Genomic DNA, 26,368 nt, shown 5'->3' with positions numbered 1-26,368 from the left:
TGGAGGAGGTGGTCGGGGCGCCCGCTCCCCTCCGCGCTAGTCGGTCCCTCAAGTCCCTCCGCCTTCGGGTCCCCGTGGGCCCGGAGCCGGGACGGTGCGGGCTGCCGACTCCCGGCAGGAAGCTGCCCGGGCTCGGTGCCGCGGTCTCCCCGGGCGCAGCCCGGCACTCCCTTCTCTCCGGTGGTTCGCTCTCTCTGGGGACTCCCGCCTCATCTCTGCGGCGTCATAGATGTTTCCCGAAAGGTGGCACTCTGTGGGGCTGACTTTCGCAACTTAAGGCTGCGGATTTATTTTTAAGTCCTTGAAAACTTCCAGCAGTCGTTTGGGGTGGGGGTGGGGGGGATTTATGTGCCCGGCCTGACCCCAAGGGTGGTGGAGAGGAGTGCTGTTGAATGAGATCCCGGTTCCGGCAGTGGCCAGGCTGCAGCGCCAGCCCGGGACCTTCCCTGTCCCTGGTCGCCAACACCTGGCTCCGGGGTGTGTCTGCGGCGAGTTGCCGCCGCGCCTCCCTGCGGGTCTGGCAGTACCTGTGCTTGGCAGCGTGGGAGAGGGGCGCAGCCCTGGGGCTCGCCGCTTCCCGGCTCTTTCCAGAACAGCTGTTAATGCTTCCATCACAGTCTTCTTACCCTTTTTCTCTTAGGTATTCCCCTTTACATTTATTTTGGTGGTAGGGGAGAGCGGCGCAGTCACGGCTTTAAATGCTTTTTCCTGAATGGTCCCATTTTCATATTATGCTCACAGTTTTCATTCCAGCATTCCATTGTGAAATTCTTTTGGTGATAATTTTGCCAGATTTTCTGAATGGGATTAGGACAGGCCGTTCAGAAATCCGTTTCAGAGTTTTGTCAACCACTACCCTGAAGGGTGCTTTTATATTTCAGCTGCTTTCAAACAAATCTTTAATTGTGTCCTTTAGAATTGTCAACCTTCCGCTCATTTTGGTTGGGCAAGATGAAACAGTTCTATTTTTAAGGGCAGCGAAGAAACATATGTATTTAATATTGGGATCATTTACCGCAAGTGATCACATGAGGCATGGTTTCTTAAACACTAAAGTAGCTTAAAGATTGGGAAGTTTGTTGTGTTTAAAAGTAATTTCAGGTAGAGGAAACTTTCGGTTGCTTCTGTTCAGCTTCTCATATGAGTTGAGGACTTGATTAAGGCAGCCAATATCACTTTGAGGGCTGAAGAAATAATGTTCTTTATTGCATTTCATAAATCCCATTTTATTGCAGGAATTCTGTATAGTACTTGATAGATATTTCTGCACAGTGAACTCCTAGATATCTTTAGGGAATAATTTTGAATTGTTTGAAAAGCCCACTTTGATTTTAATTGTTGACTTTGGAGTTCAGGAACCACATTCCAAAGCAAAGCTGCACTATTTAGAGGAAGCACTCTTGTGTACTTTTTGGTTCTTGGCTCCTCTGTGAACCTTTTCCCCCAAATAACAGTACTAATTTTCTGTCTTCTCTCCTCCCCATTCCCCATTACTCCAGAGCAAAATCTGAAATGGATGTTACATGAATCACTTTAAGGGATGCACACAACTATGAACATTTCTGAAGCCTTTTTCTCAGTAAACTAGATAAAGATGGATGAATCTTCCTTGTTGGATCTTCTGGAGTGTCCGGTGTGTCTAGAGCGGCTTGACGCTTCAGCAAAGGTCTTGCCTTGCCAGCATACGTTTTGCAAACGATGTTTGCTGGGGATTGTAGGTTCCCGAAATGAACTCCGATGTCCCGAGTGCAGGACTCTTGTTGGCTCGGGTGTTGAGGAGCTTCCAAGTAACATCCTGCTGGTCAGACTTCTGGATGGCATCAAGCAGAGGCCTTGGAAACCTGGCCCTGGTGGGGGCAGTGGGACGAACTGCACAAATGCATTAAGGGCTCAGAGTAGCACTGTGGCTAATTGTAGCTCAAAAGATTTGCAGAGCTCCCAGGGTGGACAGCAGCCGCGGGTGCAAGCCTGGAGCCCCCCGGTGAGGGTGAGTAGCCTGCAGAAGCAGTTTGGTGAATGAAGGTGGTGACAACTCCATTTTTTTCTCTATGCTTTTGCTTGATACTTTCTAAATCAGTTCATTGCTGAAGAAGCTACACTTACTGGAACAGACAGGAAATTATGCCTCAGGATTTTTTTTTTTTTTCTTTTGGAATGTGAGTGGATATAAATAACAAATTTGTGTTTTTAAAAATTCTCTCCAGATACTCTCTATTACCATTTAAGATAAATTTTGGGGAAGAGGTAGCAATTATTCACTGAAATCTAAAACAAAGCAGCTTTTTGGTGCCCATTTTAAAATGGCAATTTGGCATGATTTTCCCCTTTTTCATGGAGTTGGGAGAACCATAGTTATGTATATATGTACATATATGATACAAGTTACACATATGTATGTGGGTGAATCATAAGCTGGAAATTAAACCTTAATTTTTATGTTGCATTGAGCTCTTCTAGCCATTCTCTTGGTTTTATGAATGCACAGCACAGAATTTACTGGTTGGAGGAATTCTTAACAAATCATGGCCACAGGTAGCTGAATTTCGTTGCTGTAGCAACAAAATGTCTTTTAGCACTACGTGTAACAGAAAACCTAGCTTTATGTTGGGTTATGTAGGGAGTGAAATGAAATGTTTCCATCAAAATGATTTTTCTGGGGTTTTGGGTTTGGGCTGAAATAATTTTAAATGAACCTAAATATTTGGGCAGTTACCATATTTTAAATTCCTAGAAGGTAAGTTATTTTGAATAGATCTATATTATGTTGTGGGTGATGGTATTCTAGTAAAACACATTCTCATTTTTGTAAAGATAAGAAGTAGTCATGAGCATCAGATAATTAAAACAATTTCATTTTTGTTGGAAGAAACAATTTTGATAATTGGCCAAACTGACAAAATATAGTTTTGAAGAACAGTTAATTAATTTGCATAAGAATTTTTTTTTCAAATATTCATGGGAGAACACTCATAACTGACTTTTTTCATTTAGTGTTACAATAGCCATTGGGATAGGCATTATATAGTATAAATTCACAGATGTGAATATCAGAAGCTATACCATTCCCTCACTTCCTTCTGAAGTTCATCCTTTAAAATGATAGAAAGTATTTTTATCACTAGATGTAAAATAGGAAAGAGTTTTATTACTAGGAAACAATTGCTTAGTAGGATATCAGGCTTCTTTTGATTTGTATTCTTTTTTTTTTTTTTTTTTTAAAGATAGTGAGAACTTTGGGCTAGGGTAGTTTTCTTTGCATATTTGAAGCCCATGTATTGTGAAGTTGGTCTGCTTATAGCACTTCCCTAGGATTTCCTTTATTTTATGGAGTTTACTGGTGCATTGACTATTTATAGAATCATTAATATTTTAACCTTACAGCCAGTGATCAATTTGGTCATTTCTGAGACATGTGACCCAGGTCTGCTTAGCTTAATGAGGGAGTAGATTTGCTTCTTTGGAGATTTTATTTCCCTGTTAATTAGACTAGAGACTTGTAGCCTCTGGCTATGAATGGAAGTGTCTTAGTTGTTGACACATTGCTTTACCTGTTGTGAGCAATGCATTGAATGTTTGATTACTGATAAAAAGGAATTTAAGAAAAGGGTTTCAAGCATTCAACTTAATGTCTTTTGAATTTTAAGTTTTCTTTAAAAACATAAAAATCGACTGTATAATGCTGTAATGTTCATTTATTTCAATTGCTAAGCTCTCAAAATTGAGCTTCACTTTCCTTGGGTAAATTATTTTGAGGTTTTGATGATGTTACTCTTATTTTTCTGGCTTATATGAGTTCCTGTTTGCTGCATGTTTTTTCTTTAGCATGAGGAAAATTACTCACTGAGAAGCCCTGGTGAACTTGGATAAAATAGTTGAGGTTAAAAAAAACAGAAGATGGTGTCTGTTACTTTAAGGGGTGGGGAGGCACAGAGAGCAGAGGACAAAACAAGAAACAAAATTACTCAGTAATCTGAGTTCATGCAAATGCTGCAATACTTATAAAAAGAACAGTTTTGTTTTCTATTGTAAAATAATTTCTCATTAGTAGTTACTGGTACCTTTTGCTTTCAAACATTCAAAGGAACCAGGGTTGCACAAATAGTCCAAGTACCTGAAGGATAAGTACATCCCAGAAAATACTTCTTTTAAAAAAGAAATCTGTAACATACAGACATGTGGAGGTTGTAATGCACTCCTTTGGCCACTTTCCTGAGGTGAGTGACCATAATAAATCCCAAACATGCATTCTCCTCTTTTAGATGTTCTGACACAACCAAGTGGTGCAGGAGCCTGTTTCCACATGTTGTGTAAAGCTGAAAGTGATAGCATATGGAATGTTGCTTCAGTGTATTAGTTATGTTCTGTGTTCTGTTAGATTGTGACCATGTGGCTTCCTCATGCACTTAGCCGAGGTAGATTGAGTGTTATCAGCAGATATGAACATTTCCAATGTGTGACACAGATCTTGTTCCCAGAATTTGAGTGTTTCCTGCTCAATATGAAGGAGAGAATGAAAAAGTGTTGAATTGGAGTCACTATGGGGCTCTGTCAGTTCTTTACCCCATGTAAAGAATTCTTTTGGTTTTAGGCCAAAGTTGAGCAGTGGAATGAGCCACAGGGAGAGGGGGACTGCAGATAACCTATTTAAAGGACTAAAAATACCTGCAGAAGATAGGTAATATATAAAAAAATTAATACACATGCAAAATTCCATATAGAAAACATGTTTAAGTAATTTTGACAGAATTGTGACATAGGAGAACCGTTAAATTTCTGCTTTCTGTGAATGGTTCCATTGGTTCAAGATCTCTTCATATCTGTGTGTCATCTAGGAATCATTAATGATTTCACACTGCCTCTATCTCAAAGTGAGTTTATTCAGCAAAAATAAATCTATATAATCACTGATTTACACTGATTCAACTTCATTTATTCTTTCCTTTAGCTAACAAATATTTACTGAGCACTTATGGGTGCCAGACACTGCTCTAGCGGCCCAGTAGGTAATGATGGATCAACCAGATACGGATTCCACTTATGTACTTATGAGTATATGCCAGTCTTGTGGGAGAGACACATGTTAATAGCATAATAACAATGCAAGTATGTAATTAAATTTGGTAGAGTTACAACAGAAAGCTAGGAGAGAGGATAGGAGAAGGCCTGTGTTTAGGGTAGATGTGTGTTTGTGTGTGGGGGGTATCTTCAAAAGCTTTCTTGAGAAAGAGGCATTTGAGCTGAGATCTTAACGATAAGATGCTATTAATTAGTTGAGAGAGGGCTGGGCAGGCGAGGAGAAGGAGAAGAGTATTCCAGTGGCCTTGATCTGTAGTGGGACAGGTATGAATCCTGTGAAGAACCAGTGTAAGGTGAACGTGGATTGAGCGTGGGATGGGATAGTGACCTGAGAGGAAGCCTCAAGTGAGTCATGTACAAGGTTATCAAGAGCCACCACAGGCCACATGGGGTTAAGGGCCAGAGGAGTGGTAGAGCTAGTAAGGGCTCTGCATTTGGGATTAGAAAGATGAATCATTAGGAATCAGCAGTCATCAGGACTCAGAATGGAAATGGGAGTTTTGTGTCAAAGGACTGAGAGAGAAAGGGAATTCTAGATTTGGGGGAAGAGGTGAAATTTCCTTCTCCAAATGTCGAGTATGCTTTCATCTCTCCATAGCTGCATTTGCAGCTCCTTTCTCTCCCTTTCCCTGTTGCTGACTGTTATGGGCTGAATTGTGCCCCTGACCTCCCTCCCTCCCCCCATCATAAGATGTGGTCATTTCCCTTAGTACCTCAGAATGCAACTGTGTTTGGGGAATAGCAACTTTAAAGAGCTGATTAAGGTCAAATGAGGTCATATGGTAGGCCCTAATCCATGGTATGAGTTGTATTTGTTTTGTTTTGTGTTTTTGAGTGAGCAAGAACGGGGTTTACAGACAGAGAGAGAATCCTAAGCAAGCTTCATGCCCAGCCTGGAGTCCAACATGAGATTTGATCTCACAACCCTGAGATCATGACCTGAACCAAAACCAACAGTTGAACGGTGTACCCACTAAACCACTCAGGTGCCCCATGACTGGTATTCTTATAAGAGGGTATTAGGACACAGAGAGACATAGAAGGAAGAGCATGTGAAGACACACAAAGATGGATATCTGCAAACTAAGGAGAGAGACTTCCAGAAGAATACAACTCTGTTGACATCTTGATCTTAGCCTTCTAGCCTCCAGAACTGATGAGATATGTATCTGTTGTTAAAGCCAGTCGATCTGTATTACTTTGTTATGGCAGTACTAGCAAACTAAACACTAACTGTGGATGTACTCCTGAATGTCATCCTCTTGAATGGCCTTGGTCCACTGCCAGTCCCTTCTGTCCTGGTTCCCCCTAAGACCTGCAGTAGTCCAAAAGTTCTGTGCTTTTTACTCCCAACGTACAGTAACTTCGAGCAGTTCTTTGGTCCCCTCTACCCCCCCTCAACTGCCCAAGTGGCCTGGTATAGTTTCACAAAATAGACAAGGTTTATGATCAGAAACAGAAAATTTTAGGTTTAAAGAAGGAAGGGTCGGGAGGAGAAAACTGTTACTATTTATTTATCTCTCAGGTTCTTCTATAAGTGGAGTTTAAAGAGGGTGCTTTACTGGACATTGTGGGTCTGAGGCATTGCCCAAAGGAGAGGTGGCAAGAAGAGAATTGAAGGAAGGGTAGGAGAGAAAGTCAGGCCTGTGCTTTGGCTCCGGGTAGGGTATGGGAAACTACTGCTATGAATTGCCCCATTGGCCATCTTTAACCTCCAGTCAGTGAACAGGTACCTGTGGAGAAATTTTTTCTGGTTTGGTTCTGTGTTGTGATCTATCCTAGAACGGAGGTGGCTTTAATGCATGTTTCTGTTGAAAAAGAGTTTATGGGGAGGTAGAACAAAAGAAATAACAAAGAAGGCAGCATATAGTGAAGCATCAAGCTATGGGATAAGAAATGGAATAAGTCTCTATAGTGAAGTTCATGTATTGTGGCCCCTGAACCAAGTGTCTGGTCAAAGAGTAGAGAGAGTGTGGATTAGGAGGGATGGGACGTGCTTCCCTTCAGTGGAAGACAGTTCAGCACTGACACAGGAATTGATGCCTTCATTTGGTGGTTTGGATGAGGGAGGCATCTGGCTGTTTCTGAATGGCTGAGTTAAAATAGAAATGACCTTTTCATGTCTGAGCACATGTATCTGTCTCATTAAAAACATTACACCTATTTATTGAGGTATAATACACATGGGGAGATATGCACCTAGTTTAAGTGAACAACTCATTGAATTATCATGCTTCATTTTAAATGACTAGGATTTTTCTCCCTGTTTTAGAAATTAAGGTAATATATGCTCATAGTAAGAAACTGAATGATGGAAAAGGATGTAAAGGAGAAAATCAAGACTTCTAATCTCTCCATTCTTAATCTCCAGGAGTGACTACTATGAAGAGGTTTTTGTGTGTGTGTGTGTGTGTGTTTTTCCAGAAAAGAAATTAATAGAAATAGGGTGACATTATATGTGTTCTTCTGCAGTTTGAGGTTTTCTGTTTAATGATTTATCTTTGTAGCTTTCATTGTGCTCTCACCGATGTATAAGAGGGCATTCTGTTGTATCATTCTCATTTTAGGGTTGTGGAAAGGATGACCAAAAGAGGTTGAATAACCTGTTCTAGGTCTCCTAGCTAGAAAGTAATGGAGATAGGGTTTCACTGCAGCCTGTCCGATTCCAGTAGCTTCCTCCCCTTACCCACACTCTGCTTAAGTGATAGACATTCTTCCTGGGTTCTCGTGCTACTTCAGATAGGGACAGGTTTTAAGTGGAGGTTCTGGTGTCTTTACTGCCCTTACTGTGTTCACTGTTGTTGTTTTAAAGGGACAAATGAAGCTGTAGTGACAATAGACCAGGAAACCAGACCTTCTTTAGCTTGGTGCATGGCAGGAGTGTGGTTTGGAGGTCAGAGGTTCTGGCCTTGGGTTCCATTGCTGTCATCAACTGGCTGTTTGGCTTTTCCAGACTTTGTCAGCCCGGAACTGTAGAACCTTAAGTCCCCCAGCTCCATGCGGGGAGTAGGGGATACAAGGATTGCTGAGTTTGGTTCATCTTGCACTTTAAGAATCCTTTGTGGTATCTGGCACATATTACACACTCAAAAAGAGATTGTTGAATGAATGTTTTATTAGTTTCCTGGAGCTGCTATAGCAGAGTACCACAAACTGGGTGGCTTAGAACAACAGAAGTTTATTTTCTTACAGTTCTGGAGTCTGAAATCAGGGTATTGGCAGAGCCATCCTCTTTCTGAAACTCTCTGGGGAGAATCCTTCTTTGCCTCTTCCTAGCTTCTGGTAGTTCTGGCAGTCCTTGAGGTTCCCTGGCTTGTAAACCCATCACTCCAGTCTCTTCCTCCATCTTCACATTCCTTCGCAGTGTGTCTCTGTCCAAATTTTCCTTATCTTATGAGATACCAGTCTTTGGAATAGGGCCTACGCTGAAGTAATATGACCTCATCTTAACTTGATTACATCACTTTGCCTCTATTTCCAAATAAAGTTGCATTCACAGGTATTGAGGGTTAGAACTTGAACATATTTTTTTAGGGACACAATTCAACCCATAACAGATTTAATGAGTGCAGGAGTGAATGATTGAGTGATGTGATTTCTAATCACCTTCTAAGGATCCTTAGCTGTATATTCTCTGAACAGTTTATCTGTCCTTAACCCCTTTCTTTGTTCTATTTCCTAGGAATTTGAGAGGCAGGGCAAGGGGTTGTGGGGGAAGGGAGGGAGAAATGAAACAAGATGGGACCTGGGAGGGAGACAAACCATAAGAGAGTCTTAATCTCAGGAAACAAACTGAGGGTTGCTGGAGGGGCAGGGGTGGGAGGGATGGGGTGGCTCAGTGGCAGACATTGGGGAGGATGTGTGCTATGGTGAGTGCTGTGAATTGTGTAAGACTGATGAATCATAGACCTGTACCCCTGAAACAAATAATACTTTAAATGTTAATAAAAAAAATTGGTTAACATTTTCTGTACTGGTTAATAGTTACCTTATGGATAAATGCAAGAATTGATGTGCAAACATTCTGAAAATTATAAAGTTCCTGTAAATGGACATATTATTATGAGTATCATTACTATAAAAATGATCAGTCTTCCTCACAAGCAATTTAATATCATTTCTAATTGGGTGACAAGAACCAAATACTAGAGAAGAAATCCAAAAGATCACTAAAGGAAAGTAGAGCTATGCAAAATGAGGACATGAGCTCAGTTGTTTTGGTCCCTTTCCTGTGAGAAACAACCTGATGAATGTTCATTCTCTCTGGCTATCCTTGCGGGGTTCTTTCCCCATTCCCCCTACTTTGATTACCATTCCCTCGGCCCTTATTTTTCCTGTGGCTTACTGAAAGAGAGGAAATGAAGGGGAGATCATTTTGCTATTGCTGGCTGGACAGAGGAAGAGAGGAAAATGAGATAAAGTCTACTTTTGCTTTCATCATCAGCCCTTGCTGCTGTTCTTCCTGCTCTCTGAAAAGCCTCACTTCTGGAACGTCTGTAGTCTGTCACTTTTCTGCCTTCTAGCCACCTTGCATTGTTCTGTCTGCAGCCATGGTCTGCGTTTTCCAAGTGGCTAAGATGGGGGAAATGGAAGAAATGTTGGAACAGAAAGGGGGAGAAGGAGAGCAGGACTCCCATGCCATTCCATTTCCTTCCTTCAGTTGTTTTTCCAGATTGCATTCACAGATGGCTCATTTTGCCCCATAGTCTCTGGCTTGGGGAAAAGAAAGATTAAAAATAGATACAAAAAAGATAGGGCAGTCTGTTAATACCTGCTTCCACTTCACCATTCCAAGAGTCCCTGGCTCCTCTTTGTGCACCTCCATTCCTTAACTCTCCTCCTCTGCTGAGAAGAATGCCTGCTTTCCCCCACCACAGTCAGGTACTTGCTCTTTTTATGAATCCATACCCTCTCCCGTTGGCGTTAATATGGCTTAAGTAAACCTGAGACAATACATGAAGAGCCTTTTTCATTTTAAGGCCAAAAGACAAATGACTTTGTAATTCATTTTCTAGCAAGATTCTTGATGAGGATCCACGATGGTAGAGCAACATAGTATATGTAGTACAGTATAGTAAGAATACTTGTAATAGAAATTATGTATGGCAACAAAGTATAGTGAGGAACTCGGGTATCAAATCAGATGTCAAGTCAGGCAAGCCTCTTTTACATAGCAACATAGCATAGTGAGGTGTACTTGTAACCGAAATATTACACTTGGAAACAGCTTTGCAGTAAGGCTCCCTTACTGTGGAACTTAGACTCTTCACCCTCCCAAAGCTTTTATCAGAAAGAATGTGTCTGTCGCTCTACTTTTTTTTTTTTTTTTTTTTTTTAATTTCAAAGACCTTGAAAGTAATAACCTTAACAAGAAAAATTCTGAGCCCCAATCACCCTTCCTGTGGTCCTGCAGTCCTTTGCAGTATGTGTTCCTGCCAGTGCTTAGTCAGGATGGTAGCAGTTGCTTCATGAATGGTGACATATGGGTATCTGTAAACACAGCCATGTTACAGATAAATGTGTAAGTGGGCTCTTCCGGGGTAGCAGGGAAGGGAGTGGAGGTGCCATTTCAAATGGTTGACAGTAGCAGTTAAGTAGTAGACTATTTGAGTTGTGAAATGTGGATAAAAGGGAGCAGTGTGAGGATGTGCCAATGAATAAAAGGGAGCAGTGTGAGGATGTGCCAATGAGTTTTTAAGTTATATTAAATATAATGCAGAAAGGCAAGCACTGTCAAGTTTTAACATTTTTCTATTAGCCTAAGGAAATAAAAAATTCCTTATTTTTTGCAAGAAAAAAATCCTTTTGAAACAGTGTATGTTTATTGTTTATAATGTTGCAGTGAATAAACAGGAGTGGATTTTCATTATTTTAAGATGTAATGAGTGGTCCTAAGCCATGAGGAATTACACAGAAATAAAATCGAAGGTTATTATAGGGTGCTCCATATCTAGTTTTAATATATGTGAGGGATGTCCCCCCCCCCCCCCCCCATAAAACAATAGCAAGTAGAGTAAGAATGTCTTGTGGGCTACCTGGCATCTGTATAAAATTCTTGGAAGTGTGTTTGAGCACTAATGTTTAAAAATTGAACATTGATTTTTTTATAAGGCGAGTTCCTCTAGAGCTAAAGACATATGTACACTCCTAATTACATAACTGCTCAGTTTTTAAAGAATTTTAAAAGTTCTTTAACATATAAATTAAATATTATGTGTAAAAAATTAAATTTCAAACAAATTTTTATTTACTTAGCTTATTCAAAGTGACATATAGTTAGCAAAACTCAGTTTTTCCTGTTAAGAGTGTGTTTTGATGAATTGTTTCTAGTATTTCATATGTTTTTACTTTTTTCCTCCACAGTTGAACACAGCTGAAGAGCTTAAGTCTATAGGCTAAATATTTTTGCTGTTTTTGGTGGGCCTAATTACTTTCATTCAGCATTACGTATTTCATATGATACTATGTGCTGGAATGAACACTTTCATTTTTCTCTCTTCTGTTCATTTTTATAAAACAAGTCCAGAACATTAGATGATATTAAAAACCTGAATTCTGTTATACAAAGACAGTGACACAGCTGTAACTAGTGTGTTAATTGAAAGGCATCATCATGTGACCCCTCGAAATGTGTATACACACACACACACACACACACACACACACAATATATATATATATATATTCCAAGAAAGTCCTACTCCAGTGTCAAAAAAGTATTGGGTGTCATTGTAGCAATATGAAAATGTATGCTGTGTAAAGGTTGGGGATCACCTACGTGGTGGCAAGAATGATGGAGACCTGGTTTCTACACCTGGCTGTATAACTTTAAAAGTGGGTGATTTCTCTTCTATAAGCCGTGGTTTTGTTTTGTAAAATAACAGCTTGTCTGATATTCAGGTTCTTTTGCTTCTCTGACTTTTTTGAAATAATTATGCTAACAAGGCCACTTTGACATTGAACATGAAGAACAAACTGAGGTTGATGTCTTGATATGGTCTTGGTCTGATGAAGTAAAAGGTGCCTCTCAGAGTCACCCATGGACACCAGACTCTAATATCCCAGAAGAAGCCCATGCTTCTGACTGCCACAGGAACCTTCAGAGGAATGTCCGATAATCTGGAAGTTGAGATTTGAGGCAGAACAGAGAGGCACGGACAGTGTGGGGAGCCTGATCTGCTTCAGGGAGGGCTCGTTTGCCTGATGGGCTGCTTCTCCCTGGAATGATCTACCTCTGTTAAGCCTGAATTTTCCTTCATGTAGTCATCACACCAGGTAAAATTCTGACAGTTGGAGGTTGTCCATGTATTAAAATGTCCTGCTCTTTGGAAGGGTATGCAATCATAGAAATATGTTACCTTTTCCATTCTCACTAACTTGAGAACACCTGCTCTGATGGACATGATTCTTTATGCTGAAAGGGGGAGATGGAAGTAACTGAGCTTCTCTGAGGTCAGACAAGCCTGGATGAAGGGAGTGCAGTGAGGGGCTTAAGTGGGGTGACCATGTAATTTATCCTTTACACTTTTGAGCATGAAAGGATGCTTTTGATAATTTTGCAGAGTTAGCGGGGTAAACTGGGTCTGTCTGGGGCAAACAAGGCCATATGGTCATCCTAGCTGAGGGCAGTGTGAGCGAGCCCAGGAATAGAAGAAAGTTTCATCAAGTAGGGGGAAGATGCCAAAGAATACAGAAGCTCTTTCAAACATTTTCAGGCGAAATGCAAGAGAATTGGTCTCTTCCTCTGAATGGATCTTTCTGTGGGCTCTGTGGTTTTTGCTGGAGAGAAAATGTGATGTAGTAGGAAAGGCAGGGGATTTAGCATTAGGCAGACCTTCCTCTGTTCTTTGTTATCTATGTGGCTCTTGGGCATGTTACTTCATTAGCTTAATTTCTTCATCTGTAAAATGATGAAGATCTGCTTTCCTGGGTTGTGAGGATTGTATGAGGTAAAGAATGTTAAGTGCCTAGGATCTAGTTAGACATTCAATAAATGTTAGTACTTTCTGTTTTTTCTCTTTCCGGAAATTAGAACTTTTAGTACTGTGTATCAGTTAATATTGTAAAATAGCCTGGGTGCGCGCGTGCACGTGTGTGTGTGTGTGTGTATGTGTGTGCACATGCATGTGGGCCTGTGTAGTCTGGTCACTTAATTAATCCACATTTACAGTGTTAATGCCATGGGAGATTTTGTTCTTTTTTCAACAGACAGACTTTAGGTACACAAGCTGTTCATCAGTTAGTGCCTGCACATGATGCTAAATATCTGATTTAAGTCCTGCTTCTGCCACTAACTGTGGTGTGACACTGGGTGTTCTCAGGGCCTCAACTGTGAAAGGAGATGGTGAGCAACATTATCTCTCATACTTCTTCCTGTTCTCTCATCCTATAAGAGACCCAGCCAGCAGAATTCATTGTATGTCAGACCATCTGTGACTGTTTTCATTGCCTGCCTGCCTGCCTGCCTTCCTGCCTTCATTCTTGCTGTGGGGAAAATAATAGTTCAAATAATTTAAAATACTGATCTCTGATTTTGTTCTTTGCTGTGGTATTAAAAAACATAGATCTCTAAAACTTATGTGAGGGAAACGAGATGTGCTTTGTAGTGCAGCTTTTGTGCAGTGCACTAATTTTTAAAAATTATTTTAAGAAGGATTAGGGATTTTTATGCCTCACATGGGACTTTTAATGCCACTATTGGATCTAGAATGTGTGTGTGTTTTATTCCTTTGTGCTGATTTTTGTTTACTAATCCTACCCTTTCCTGCCCCTTCTTCCATAGGACATCAAGGTTATGTTCTGTAAATATATAGTACTGGTCAGTTTAACCAAGTTTTCATTATTTTTATATCTCCTATCTAGAGCAACTGATTGCTATTTTTATGCGATTAGAGCCATCTCTGACTAAATAAATGCATTTACGTAACTGATAATTTTCTGATGAATTTTTAAAATGCTACAACAGTGAAGAGTCTAGCTATGCTTCAACTTTAAGCAAGTTTGTATGTGTGTGTGTGTGTTTTTTAATGGAGTTTCTATTTATAGTTAAAATATTCACTTCCTCCTTTCGAAGGGTTAAAAAAGGGCACTGAGTGAACATTTTATGAAGATGGTCATCTACTGCATTTAAAAAGCCTCTTGGAAAGGGCATTTCAAAAGCTGGTTGGTAACTTATTCCTGTGACTTACATTGCCAGGAAGTTACTTCTTTTATCAAATATAAATCCCTGTCCCTGCAATTTAATCACATTCCTCTAGTCTTGTCCTTAATGGAAAAGAAGTGCTCCCTTGTATACTCTCCTTCATAACCTTGCAGGCAGTTGTGCAGCCAGACCTCCTCCCTTAGCCATCTATTATCTGGCCTAAATAACTGCATTTCCTTTCCATGTCCTCTTAGGACTCATTTCCTAACATTTTAATCATTTTAGTCATTCTCCTTTGGATGCTTTCCAACTTCTGCTCGTCCTGCTTGGGTTCAGGTCCAGAATAGCTCTTAAAGTGGTAATAAAGTTCTGAATAGATCATCGAGCTATGTGAGGCTATCACATGGTCCTCCTGAGCACGCTGCTTGTTTTTACTTCCCGATGCGATGTATCTTTAAAAATAACTCAGGTATTCCTGATTTATACTTGGCTTAGACCCTCAGAGTGTCTTTTATGTGAATTTGCTTCCCCCCCATCTCTTACATGAGCGGTTAGTTTTTACTACCTTTCTAATTAAACTGCCTCCTGTTGTTTCTGTAATCCTTATGGTAGTGTCAGCAATTTGCAGCTATCAGATGGGAACAGAAAATGTCAATCCAAAATGCTCTCTCTTTAATAGATACTTTTAATTATATGGATGCTTGATCTTAAACACATATATAACCTGTTTGTCATATTTATTTTTAGTATCCTCTGTCTCCATTTGGTATTGGATTGTTCTCTAATTAATTGTGTTTTAGTTTTGTCTCCTGAACCAAGTTGTAAGTAACTTGAGAGCAGGAACTCTTGTGTTTTAGATCTCTTTCCTTTACTGTTGAAAAGTAGGTGTTCAGTTCAGTAAGTACATCTTGATGGGATTGATAGATTCTTCGCATTCCAGAATCCCAAAGTCAATTTGAACATATTCACATCTTCATAAGGGAGAGTGTCTAACCACATGTATATTTTTGGTGCACTTAATCATATTCAGTCCTCCATTATTTAAGTCAGCAATGAAAGTATTACCCAAAGGCTGGGTAAGCTCTTAGGAAACTTGGCTGTAATTAGATCCTGAATAACAGTTCACTTGAGGGTGGCCCTCGAAACATTTGTGTTACACCCACCATGGTGGTCTGGAAATCCTGTTTTCCTAGTTTATTAGAAAGAATGTTCTGCTGAATTGAATCAGAGGCCTTACAAAAGTTAAAATATGTGATCTGTTATCTCCTTTCCCCCAGGCACCTCATCGTTCTGACATAGAGGAAAATGAAATCGATCTAATAGGAATTAGCTATCCAACAGTCATGTTGATCTTTACCAAACACCTTGTCATTTCTCTGCTTGCGTATCTACTTTTGGAATGCAAACATCACATGCCATAAAGGCCTCTGTTTTGATGCGGATTATCTATATACTAAGTAATTCCTGTGGTGGGTAATCCTGTGCATGGTAGGAAGCACAGGTAATGATGTGGTTTGTAATAGTTCTAATTCCCATAAGAGGCAACATGCACATTCAAAATAAAAGTAAAATTCTCGAGAATGAAGTGGAAAGGGCTGGGGGGAGGCATGGGGAAAGGCAGTTGGAAGAATAAATTAGCCCCAGGTGACTCTTTCCAACTCTCAAATTATAAGCCAGCCAGCCATGATGTGAAACATGACAAGGACCCCGGGCTCTCTAGGTCAGATACCTGCAAGGCTGATACTCTGTAATTGCTAATGTATCAAATATTTAACTATCATGCATGGAAATACCTCAGGTTATTATTGCTTCTCTCAGGAGACTGTGTGATACTTACAAATAACTAACACTAGATGCACCTAACATCCCATTTTAGAAGAAAGAGAATGGCATGTCTTGAGGAAGTGGATGTTAGGAAGGCTTGGTAACTTAAGAAGTGTGTCCCGCTGTGGTTTTTAGGTATGCAGTGAATGAAGAGCTTTGTGTGGAAGGGGTAAAAATGCTCTCTGAATACTTACTATGTAAATTTGTGTGTGTTGCTAGGTTTATATGCATTTCTTCTCTGTGATCCCAGCTTTCTTTATTTCCTGGACTGAAAGGCAAGTTTATTTTTCACATTAACCTGATTTGTAAACTGGTCAGCCCCTGCTGGTGGGTTTTTTCTCCTTCCAGTTTAGGTCAGTATCTGGGCAGGGCGTACCCATCCTTAGCAATTAGCCAGTGTCTTGTCTGTAAATGCAGGCATGCTCTAAGTCACCCAGCCCCTATGTAACTGGGGACCAGCTTGGAATTTATTTAACATGGCTTAATTTAGTGATTTATGTTTTAATTGAGAATGTATAAAAACATTATGTTTAATGCATACATGATATCAGTCATTTGGTACACATTTCTTCTGTGTCTGTAGTGAAAGGTCACCATTTCTTGGCACTCTTATCAGACGTACTGGGATATTCAGCCAAAGAATAGAATAGGTGGGTTAAAGGTAGATTGAGGCCAAAGTTGATTTATCGTTTGATACATAATACCAATTTCCCTAGTCAGTTGAGTGTCATCTGACAGGTATGCGGAGTTGCTAATTATTGGCAGCCATGTACTGGGTAATATGGTCTGCATAGGTGGGGAGTAATTAGATTGCAATGATGTATCTGTAGCTTTAGGATGAAGATAGTGGCAATTTTAGTTTGACCCCAAAATCACTTTTATATGGTTGTGAAATCATTTTAAAGGCTGATCTAGGACACCTGGATGGCTCATTCAGTTAAGCATCTGCCTGCCTTCAGCTCAGGTTATGATCCTAGTGTCCTGGGATAGAGTCCTGCTTCTGGCTTCTTGCTCTGCAGAGAGCCTGCTTCTCCTCTGCCAGCTACTCTCCCTGTTTGTGCTTGCTCTCTCTCTCTCTTCTCTGACAAATAAATAAAAGATCTTTAAAAAAAAAAAAAAAAAAAAGGAACTGATCTTATGGCACAATGTATATCTGGATTCAAGAAAACAAATTCTTTTTTTTTTTTTTTTTTTTTTAAAGATTTTATTTATTTATTTGACAGAGAGAAATCACAAGTAGGTAGAGAGGCAGGCAGAGAGAGAGAGGAGGAAGCAGGCTCCCTGCCGAGCAGAGAGCCCGATGCGGGACTCGATCCCAGGACCCTGAGATCATGACCTGAGCCGAAGGCAGCGGCTTAACCACTGAGCCACCCAGGCGCCCCAAGAAAACAAATTCTTGACTACCCGACCTTAAGGGAAAATATGTAACAAGATGTTTTGTGATCTTGAGTGAACTAATCAGTTGAGCAAACTAATGAACTTGAGTAAACTAATATTTTAGTAACTCTTTTCTGTTTGTTACATCTAGGTTAGCAATGAATGAATTCATTCTCTACTCAACTTGTTTTGCATTGATATCAGTGTTTGAAAAAGTAAGCTGTAATAAATTTCATAAACTGGGAAGTTCAGCATGCCTTAAAATGTGAAAATGCCAGGCTTCCTTTTATATAATGAAACATGGGAGTTAATTGCCTTTATTTTCCACATCTTACAAAGTCTCTGGACAACATACCTTATTTCTATAGATATACAACCTATCATTTATAGTCTCCAATTGATAAATACCCTTATTTGGCACAAACACATGATCAAAGGTGACCTGAATAGTATACAGGCTTGATTAATGAATACATTAGGCTTTTCCTTAAGGTTTGAACAAAGAATGGTATCACAAACAGTTTTGTTAATAAAATAAATAGAGGTTAAAGATTGGAACTGTTTCTAGTAGACTGTACAGCCCTAAATCATTCAAAAGTAATGAAGCAATTTTCTGAAACAGATTGTGTTTCCTTACGAAGGAAGCAACCTTTGTTCCATGTCACTGATGCATTCTTTATAGGTGAGGTCACTCTGCATTGCTGATATCTTTTTCCTTTCATAAAAGGGAGATGTGGACTGCTCCCAGTGCATTCCATTTCTCACAGTCCATAAAATAAGGCTTAAATGTACCTGTCCATTAAAAGCTTTTGAAGGACGAAAGCCAACCTCAGAGGCTTTGTGAACCATGAATTGACAATAAAAGACAGTATGCTTCTGTTTTTCAAATAGCCTGTTTAAGGACAAAAGAACTATTCACTCCTACATGACTTTCATGTAGTTATAATAAAAGATAGGATGATGGTCATCCTGTTTTGTGCATGAGTTTAAAGCTGTTTGACTCAGATTATTTCAAACAATAGTTTTCAATTATTCAAAGTAATAAAGTCACTGAGGGGGATGTGTGGTATAAAGTATATAAACATCTTTATGTCTGTTTCTTTAGACAGAATTAAGTTTAAGAAGCTAGCTCCTCAACACCCACAAAATCTAAAGGGTTAAAGCATTTACAGAGTATCAGGTTAAGCTTTAACTCTTGAAATAGTCTAACTGATCTTTCTCTTCCACCTGTGTCTCCTAGATTTCCCTTCCATCTCAGTGGGAGGGGACACCCTCTTGGTCAAAACTGTAATGGCCCATTAGACTGAAACAGTGTAACCGAGCCATGTCTTTTTCTCCACCTTACCTTATAAGCTTATATATTTTGCTTCAGCCATACAAGTTTTCTGGCTATTCATCAAATCACCAAGACCTGGGGCCATTTGTAGCTGCTCTCCATGGAACCCGGAAGGAAGATGTGCTTTTATTCAGATTTTAGGATGGCTTGCTTCTTTACTTCAGTTTGATTTCTTCTCAGATGCCACTTCTTTGGAAGGTTCTTCTCTGATCACCATAGCCAGTCTTCTAGTCTGATAGATTTATTTTTCCTTACAACACTTATGTCCACTTAAAATTATATATTTATTTGTTTACTTTGTCCTCCGCCACCCTCTGCTACCTCTGATAGACAATAAGCTCTATGAGGGCCAGAACTTTGCTTCAGTTTACCACTGTCGGTATGCCCAACACCTAGAACACTGCCTGGTACAAAGTAAGCGCCCGGTAGGAATTTATTTAATTAACAAATCAAATCAAATCAGTGATTGAGTTTTCCTTGATGTATGTTGGCCTTAATAACTGCAAACTTCATGTTGAAAAAATAATGGCAGATGGGAATATGATTGTCGGTCATTCAGATATTTAAGTTAGAACTGAAAATTTTGATGGATGAGTGAATTAAAGTGTCATATTGGCTTATTTGGTAATTCATTTTGTATTGTTTTATGAAGGTAAATGTGGAATGATTTAAAAAATAATCTTGCTATGAGCCTTTTTTTCCCCCCCAATCCAAGAGATAAGCCACATGATTTCAAACTATAGCACTGTCTCTGTTTTTAGCTTGTGGGAATGAATACACACCCTTTATAACTGAATTGTCAGTGTACTTTAGTACTTATACTTTTAAAGCTACACAGAACACCAGATAATGAGAGCATGGAAAGGAGCACTGGCTTTTTCATATATTTCTGCAAACTCCTATGCTTAACATATTCTTTAGAAGAGAAGTGAACATTGTTTTCTGTACCTAAAACTGTTTAAGGAGTGGGTGGAAACACCTATTAATCTTGGCTGTGTCGTGACTTGAGAATATTTCCTCATAGGATGTTGTGTAGATTCAAATTAGCCTACAGGTATCTGCTTTTTTCCTTTGCAAGATGATAATATGGAATTGTGGGTTGATTCTTTTCTGTGTTCTGAGCCTGTTGATTAGTATCAGAAATGGAGTTCTTTTTTCTAATTAAATCATGGCTTTGTGCATTATATGTAAAATTCACGTAAGTGTCTATGTGCAGACACTTATAAACATGATCGCAGTCACCTGTTTCACCAGTTACTGTCCTTAAGTCTGCATATGTTTCTTTCTAGCTTATTGACACAGAATCAGAGTTTGTTGAAAATTTATTTTTTCCATTATTGCCCTGTGTGCATTCGATAGAGGAATGGATCTTTGTATTTTTTTTTTCACTAATAACTAGTTCTGTATTTTACCATCTATTGATAATCGGTCTGCTTTCCATGTAGAATTAGAGGTTGTCCCCTCTCCCCACTAACGATTCTGGGGCAGTTCTGCAAGGTCACTGTCCATGGGCCCATTCTCCAGGCTCTAGCTTGCACCTGCAATCTTGCCTCACATGCCCAGGCTGTATCCTGTGTTAATCGCTATCCCCTGAACCAGGCACACACCCCTGATGTTGCTGTGGATTGTCCACCATTCACTCACTCAGTAAATATTTACTTGGGAGAGGATCATTGAGCTAGTTTGACCACCTTTCCTGTTCACCCACTGCAGTCTCTGTCTAAACCATCAAGCTTGCTTTCTTTCTCTTCGCTTTTCTTGTTTGCTTCTTTTTATCTCCAATTTGAGTATCTGAGTTTTTGTTTTATAGTCATCCCTGTTTTCCCAGTGAGCACATCATGTCTTAATATCCTTTTTAAAATTCCTTATCTACATTTGAGTTATGGTAGAAAAACCAGTGAAGAATAAAGCACATGGGAAAAAAGAGGCATTAATAGTATATGTCTCAATTTTTCTGTAAAATGTAACTTTATCTTCTTCTACCTTTCCTTGTTAGTGGAAGAGCTGTGAAATTATCCAAGTTTTTCTACAGCAGTCTTATTATTGTTGTTATTTACCAGGGATTATTTTATAGATGAAAAAATTTGGATTTTAGTTTCAGAGTGAAATAATTGCTAGTTTAAATGACTTACATTAGTCGGTCAGACCTAGTTAACATAAGTTTGTGTCTCTCTTAAAATGAAAGTTGAAAAATTAAATTTGTTCTTTGGTAATTTGATTGGTAGGAAGTGGGGAACAAAGGATTCCAAACAGGGCTTTTAAAATCAGTTCTAATTAATCGTGTGTGCAGATGCATTGGCTAAGATTGGGAGGCAATTAGTCTAATTATGTTTAAAATACAGTTGCATGCTTAAATAGATAATCACACCCTCAGGCCTGCCTATCTTTTTCTACTTTCTCCTGTAGGCACGTAGTGAATTTTTTGGCCATTAAGCATGACCTCAGCAGTGTCTGTGGAGCAGAACAGAGTGACAGAATGCAGATGAGCGTGATTGCACATTCTCCTAGCTCAGAGTTTGATAGTTCAGTGATAATACCTGCACAACACACCTAGATAGAAAGATTAAACCATCTGAGGGAAAATTTATGTTCTCTAGCTAACTGCTCCCCTTCACCACCGCCAAATCTTACTTTTGGAAAGCTCTTTTTATGAAATCTCTTTTTCTTATTCCAATTTGGTGTAAACTATAGTTGAGTCCTCTTCAGAGTGTTATGAAATAATTTGAGTTTCAGCGTAAAACTTGAATAAGTAACATCTTGCCTAACTGCATACCACTTGCATGATTCAGTTACCGGCAAGTCAGAGGGGCCAGGTAGGGTTTCTGAAGTCCCTCTCAGGTCTTCAGTTGCTGCTGCTTACAATGGATGTGACATCCTGACAGATCTGTTTTTCTTTTCAACTTCAGCAGTTGGTATCTGTACAGGTGAATGAACAGAGATATTTTTCCTGCCTTTCATTACAAACTGATGTGACCATTTTTCTCTTCAGTAGATTCAGTTTTATTGGAGGAATCTTTTGAAGGTGGTCTTGTATAAATACTCCCCTATTGCCCTCCCTTTGGTTTCTGGTAGCATTAAACATGATTTATAAATTGCATTTTCATTTTATAGGCTGTCCTGCAGTTACAAGACTACAGTCTTTATTATAAACCTACCACAGTGATTTTGCTATTTCTTTCAGCTGCATTTGCTGTATTTCTGACCATATTATTTGTAGCAGAAACTGAGTTCTGCTATCATTGCTATATTTATAACTAGATTGTGTGGTTTTTCTCCACATAGGCAAAAACAGGATCTTGAGGATAGATAGCTAGTGTTGCTAGGCCGGTTGGAGCTTTGCCTCCTGGACTGTTTTTGCTAAGCCTGTTAATGAGAACACAATTTACTTCATCCATGGCAATCAAAGTATAATGCAGTTAGGTGAATGATAGACAAACTTAGATGGAAATTTGAAGCATGGACATTTGAATATGAAGATTATTATTATCTTTTTAATCTGTTAGGATAGCTTTTATTTATTTTTATTTATTTATTATTATGTTCAGTTAGCCAGCATATAAGTTTTTGTTGTAGTGTTTAGAGATTCTTTAGTTGTGTATAACATCCAGTGCTCATCCCAACATGTGCCCTTCTTAATACCCACTACCCTGTTACCCAATCCCCCCATCCTCTCCCCTGCCCAGCCCTCAGTTTGTTTCCCAGAGTCCAGAGGCTCTCATGGTTTGTCTCCTTCTCTGATTTAGGTTATTGGTTAATATGGCTTGTGGTCTGACTCGAGTATGAGCCATCATTAGGGCCTTCTCTTCACATTTCATGCATAGACACAGGGTTAAACCTAAGTAGATTGTTCAGAGGGGACTGTGCCATTTTACTTCTTCCTTTGAGGTCACCCTGTGAGATTTGGTAGTTAAAATTGTGTTTGAGAAGTTTATTCTTTCTTTAATCTTTGAAACAAACTACTCTTCTTCTTACAGTAAGCATTAACAAGTTGTTTTAAAATTTAGATCAATTTAGGAAATTTGGTTTATAATAGATAAATGTAGTATTTTAGCAGATATTTGATGCTAAACATGCTATCATTATGATGGAACAGCTGCTTATAGACTATGGGTATGTTTTCTGTAGTCTATTTACCTCTGTGCCTTAAGTGATTTATATAAGTATGTAACCTGTGTTTTTGCATAACTTTTACCAAACACTGGGTGACTCACATTTTGGGTTTGTTACAGTTTCAGTATTTCTTTTCATGCTGAGTCTTATGTACCACCCTCTTTGTTTCTTATTAACAAGTTGTTAAATAGTAGTATATTTTAAGGATATTACAGGGATAAGGAGGTTATAACAGCAGAACTGAAAACCACTGACTAAGTTTAGAAAAGCTTAGTGCTGCAGGTTGTCCTTGTCTCTTGGTTAAATTTATGCAACTCAAAAAACATTCTTCCTTTATATTATTTTATTCAATATCCTTCATGTATATATCAGTTTATCTTAAATATTTCCACATGTATTTTGGGTAGTTAGGACACTGGCTTCGTGTGTCTTTCTCCTTCAAGTAATGCTGGTTATAGTTAGATGAATTTAAAGTTATTAACTTATGGTCTCAGAAAACTAAGATTGATTGACATCCTGGCATTAGCAGTATAATGTATTCTTGAGTGCACAAAAAAGATGTATTGTGAAACTCTGGAATTGGGTAGAAAGAGATCATCTGTGTAGTGGCTTCAAAAAAAACTGGGAAGAGCTTTTACAAAAGCAGCAGGAAGTACTTACTGAATCAGCACTGGTCCATTGTGTGGAGGGGGTTTGCAGATTTCCAATTAAGCCACTGAATACTTACAGTCCTCAATTCACATGGAAACTTTTAAAAATGGTGGTGAGGCACATGTATGTTCATGTGTATGTATAGGGCAGCTGCTTGTCATGATTTGATAGTGAAAATTAGAAAAAAATAATGTTATGTGGAAACAGCAAGCAAAATTGAAATAGAGTGTCTTTAAAAAAAAAAAAAAAAAAAAAGGTAGAAACAACAACCGAAAAGTCCCTCCATGTAATTTCGAGATCAGACAAAGGGATGGCCAGAGCATAATAGGAGCATGTAGAAGCCTGTTGCTAAATCAGAAATGAACAGGAATGCAGTTCAAAACCTCATTTACTACTCTTTAGTCTGTTGCCCTAGAGACAGACTTAACATATTGACTTTGGCAACTCCAGGGTAGCCTGCCATGTCTGTAGTTATTTAAGTGAAAATCTGAATTTGTGACTTAAAAATATAAGTTTACTGTAGTCAGTGCAACCATTTACATTTGTGGTTGGGTGGGAATTTCCCGGAGGTTCTAAGTCATCTTATGGAAAATAATGAAATAAATAGATCAAATAAAGAATTCGGATTTTGAAATGTTCAGATAGGAAAACACAGCAAATGAAAGCAAGACTTACTGAAAACCCAGTGTGAGAGCTGTTGAGACTGATTTAAATTTCAGGCACCATCTCTTTGTAGCATGAATGGGGTAACTGGAGAACATAGATAACAAAATTAATAGTCAGGGGAGTGCTTAAAATATTGTTTAAAGATTAAAATGAGAATGTTAGCCTAGAATGATCAAGATCCCATCCAGTTCTAATTTTAAACGATCCCTTAGAGCAAGTGAGTTTTTCAGCTTTCTCTTACACCAGCTCTGCTATTACTTGCCTTCTGGCATTATTACTATTCTGTAGTTGCAGTGAAAAATGACATTTCAGAGATTTTCCTTGAAAAACACTAATCCAACTAGGGATTGTTTAAAAAGTGTCAAATGAAAAAAAAGTCATGGAGTTGGGAGAAAGGGCTTGGAGCCTGGACAGCTGTAATGGAAATGAATTCTCTTCCCTGCCGTGCTATTTTTCAAGACCACCTGCATCAGAAACACCAGGGTGCTTATTTAAAATGCAGATTCCTAGTCCCAACCCAGAACCACTGGTTTTTATTTCCTGGGCCTGGGACATAGGAATCTGTATTTTGAACAAGTTCTTGTGCACACTTAATGTTTGAGGGAAACCACTCCAAAATGTAAATGCAAATCTCAGCTATTAAGCCACACACATTTAATGTTTCAAATCTCTCTTTCCTCTGAGTATGATTTTAGAGGTGATATTTCATCCTAAAAATGTTGCCTAATAAGAAAAGATTACACAGATGCCAGAGTTTGGGCAACTGCATAAGAGAGGTGCTTATGTGGGGAGAAAAATTTTCATGAAAAGCAGTATTATGTTTATGATTAAATTACACATCAGATTAATGATTGAAATGGTTTTAGGCAGAATATTTTCCCTTTGGGGAGAGTGGCGGAATCATTTAGCACTATAATTTTTACTCTTCTGTTTAAAAAAAGGTTCTCTAATTGAAATAGAAAAATATTTGATTAAGAATCAAATCCCTCCTTTTCTACCAAAGGACCTGTTTATAATTTTTTTTTTTTTGGCTTTTAAGCATTATTGCTCATATATATAATCTCAGATTTTATTCTTTTTTTTTTTTTTTTTTAAGATTTTATTCATTTATTTGAGAGAGAGAGAGAGAGAGAGAGAGTAAGCACGAGCTGGAGGGGGAGAGGGAGAGAGAGAAACAGAATCCCACCTGAGCAGGATGCCAGATGAGGGACTTGATCCCAGGACCCTGGGATCATGACCTGAGCTGAAGGCAGACTCAACCGATTGAGCCACCCAGGCACCCCTTCAGATTTTATTCAAAATATGAATGACTGAAACTCAAATGACACATGATACTTTATCTCATATTTTTTAAAACAGTTTTTGATGCTATGCTCTCTGCTATTTAACTACCTGGTTAGTGGACTTACGGACTTCAGCCCTAAGGGCAGAAAAGCCCACATTGACTTTGCCAATTAGTCAGAGGGCCTTGTAGGAGGGAATGAGCTCCCATATCCATGTAAGTGCAATATCTATTCAGTAACTACACCACCTGGTCACGTTCCCCAAATGACATTTCAGCAGGATCTCAGCCTGTGCCTTTGGTTTTTAATTTTGGAAAGATAGCCACCTTCTCCTTTTGGAGAATTGAACTTGGACCCTACTCCAGGACGTGCTGGTTTTCTCAGGATCTGCCCAGGTGGAGCTCAGGTATGCCCCTATTGGCAATGAGTCTGTGCCAAAACACATCTCATTTGCTTAGATGCATTCCAGCCCTTCTCTATGCCTAAGGCTTTTACTGTAGTGGGTAATTTAAAACACAAACAGAACCCCCCCCAAATCAGGTCAACATTGCTATATAGATTGGGGGTAGTGTTCACTACCTCCTTGCTGAAGGGTGAATTTGTTGTAGAAAATCTATTCAACCCTTTTCTGTACAGTATTTAGCATGTATCTCCTGTGTTAATTTGAATATTTAAACTTGGTCCATCTCACAGACTTGAGCAGTGGCACTGATTTAAATTTTTTAGCCCCTAGGAAACCTTTAAAGAGAAGGCTTCACTTCTTTCAAGAAGGCCTCCCTGCAATGAGAAGGTTACTTAGATGAAGTTAACTTAGGTCTTGTAAGCACATGGATCATTGTACTGAATGAGGGGCTGGTGTACAGTGAGTTGGGTAGTGAATAAAGCAGGTTAATATCCTAAGTT

General features: G+C 39.1%; 1 protein-coding gene across 2 annotated transcripts in view; it reads left to right on the top strand.

The window, feature by feature from the left end:
• The window catches only part of SH3RF1 (SH3 domain containing ring finger 1), a 182,483-nt gene that overhangs the window by 554 nt on the left and 155,561 nt on the right, over positions 1-26,368 (top strand). For both annotated transcript variants that reach the window (XM_059174999.1, XM_059175004.1), the window contains exon 2: positions 1,500-1,987. In XM_059174999.1, the coding sequence (XP_059030982.1) occupies positions 1,595-1,987 (393 nt within the window). In that variant the 5' untranslated portion in view covers positions 1,500-1,594. The remainder of the gene's footprint in view (positions 1-1,499; positions 1,988-26,368) is intronic.

The sequence above is a fragment of the Mustela lutreola genome, chromosome 1, assembly GCF_030435805.1.
Source record: "Mustela lutreola isolate mMusLut2 chromosome 1, mMusLut2.pri, whole genome shotgun sequence".
Lineage (NCBI taxonomy): Eukaryota > Metazoa > Chordata > Mammalia > Carnivora > Mustelidae > Mustela > Mustela lutreola.
This window is presented reverse-complemented; position numbering and strand designations above follow the sequence as displayed.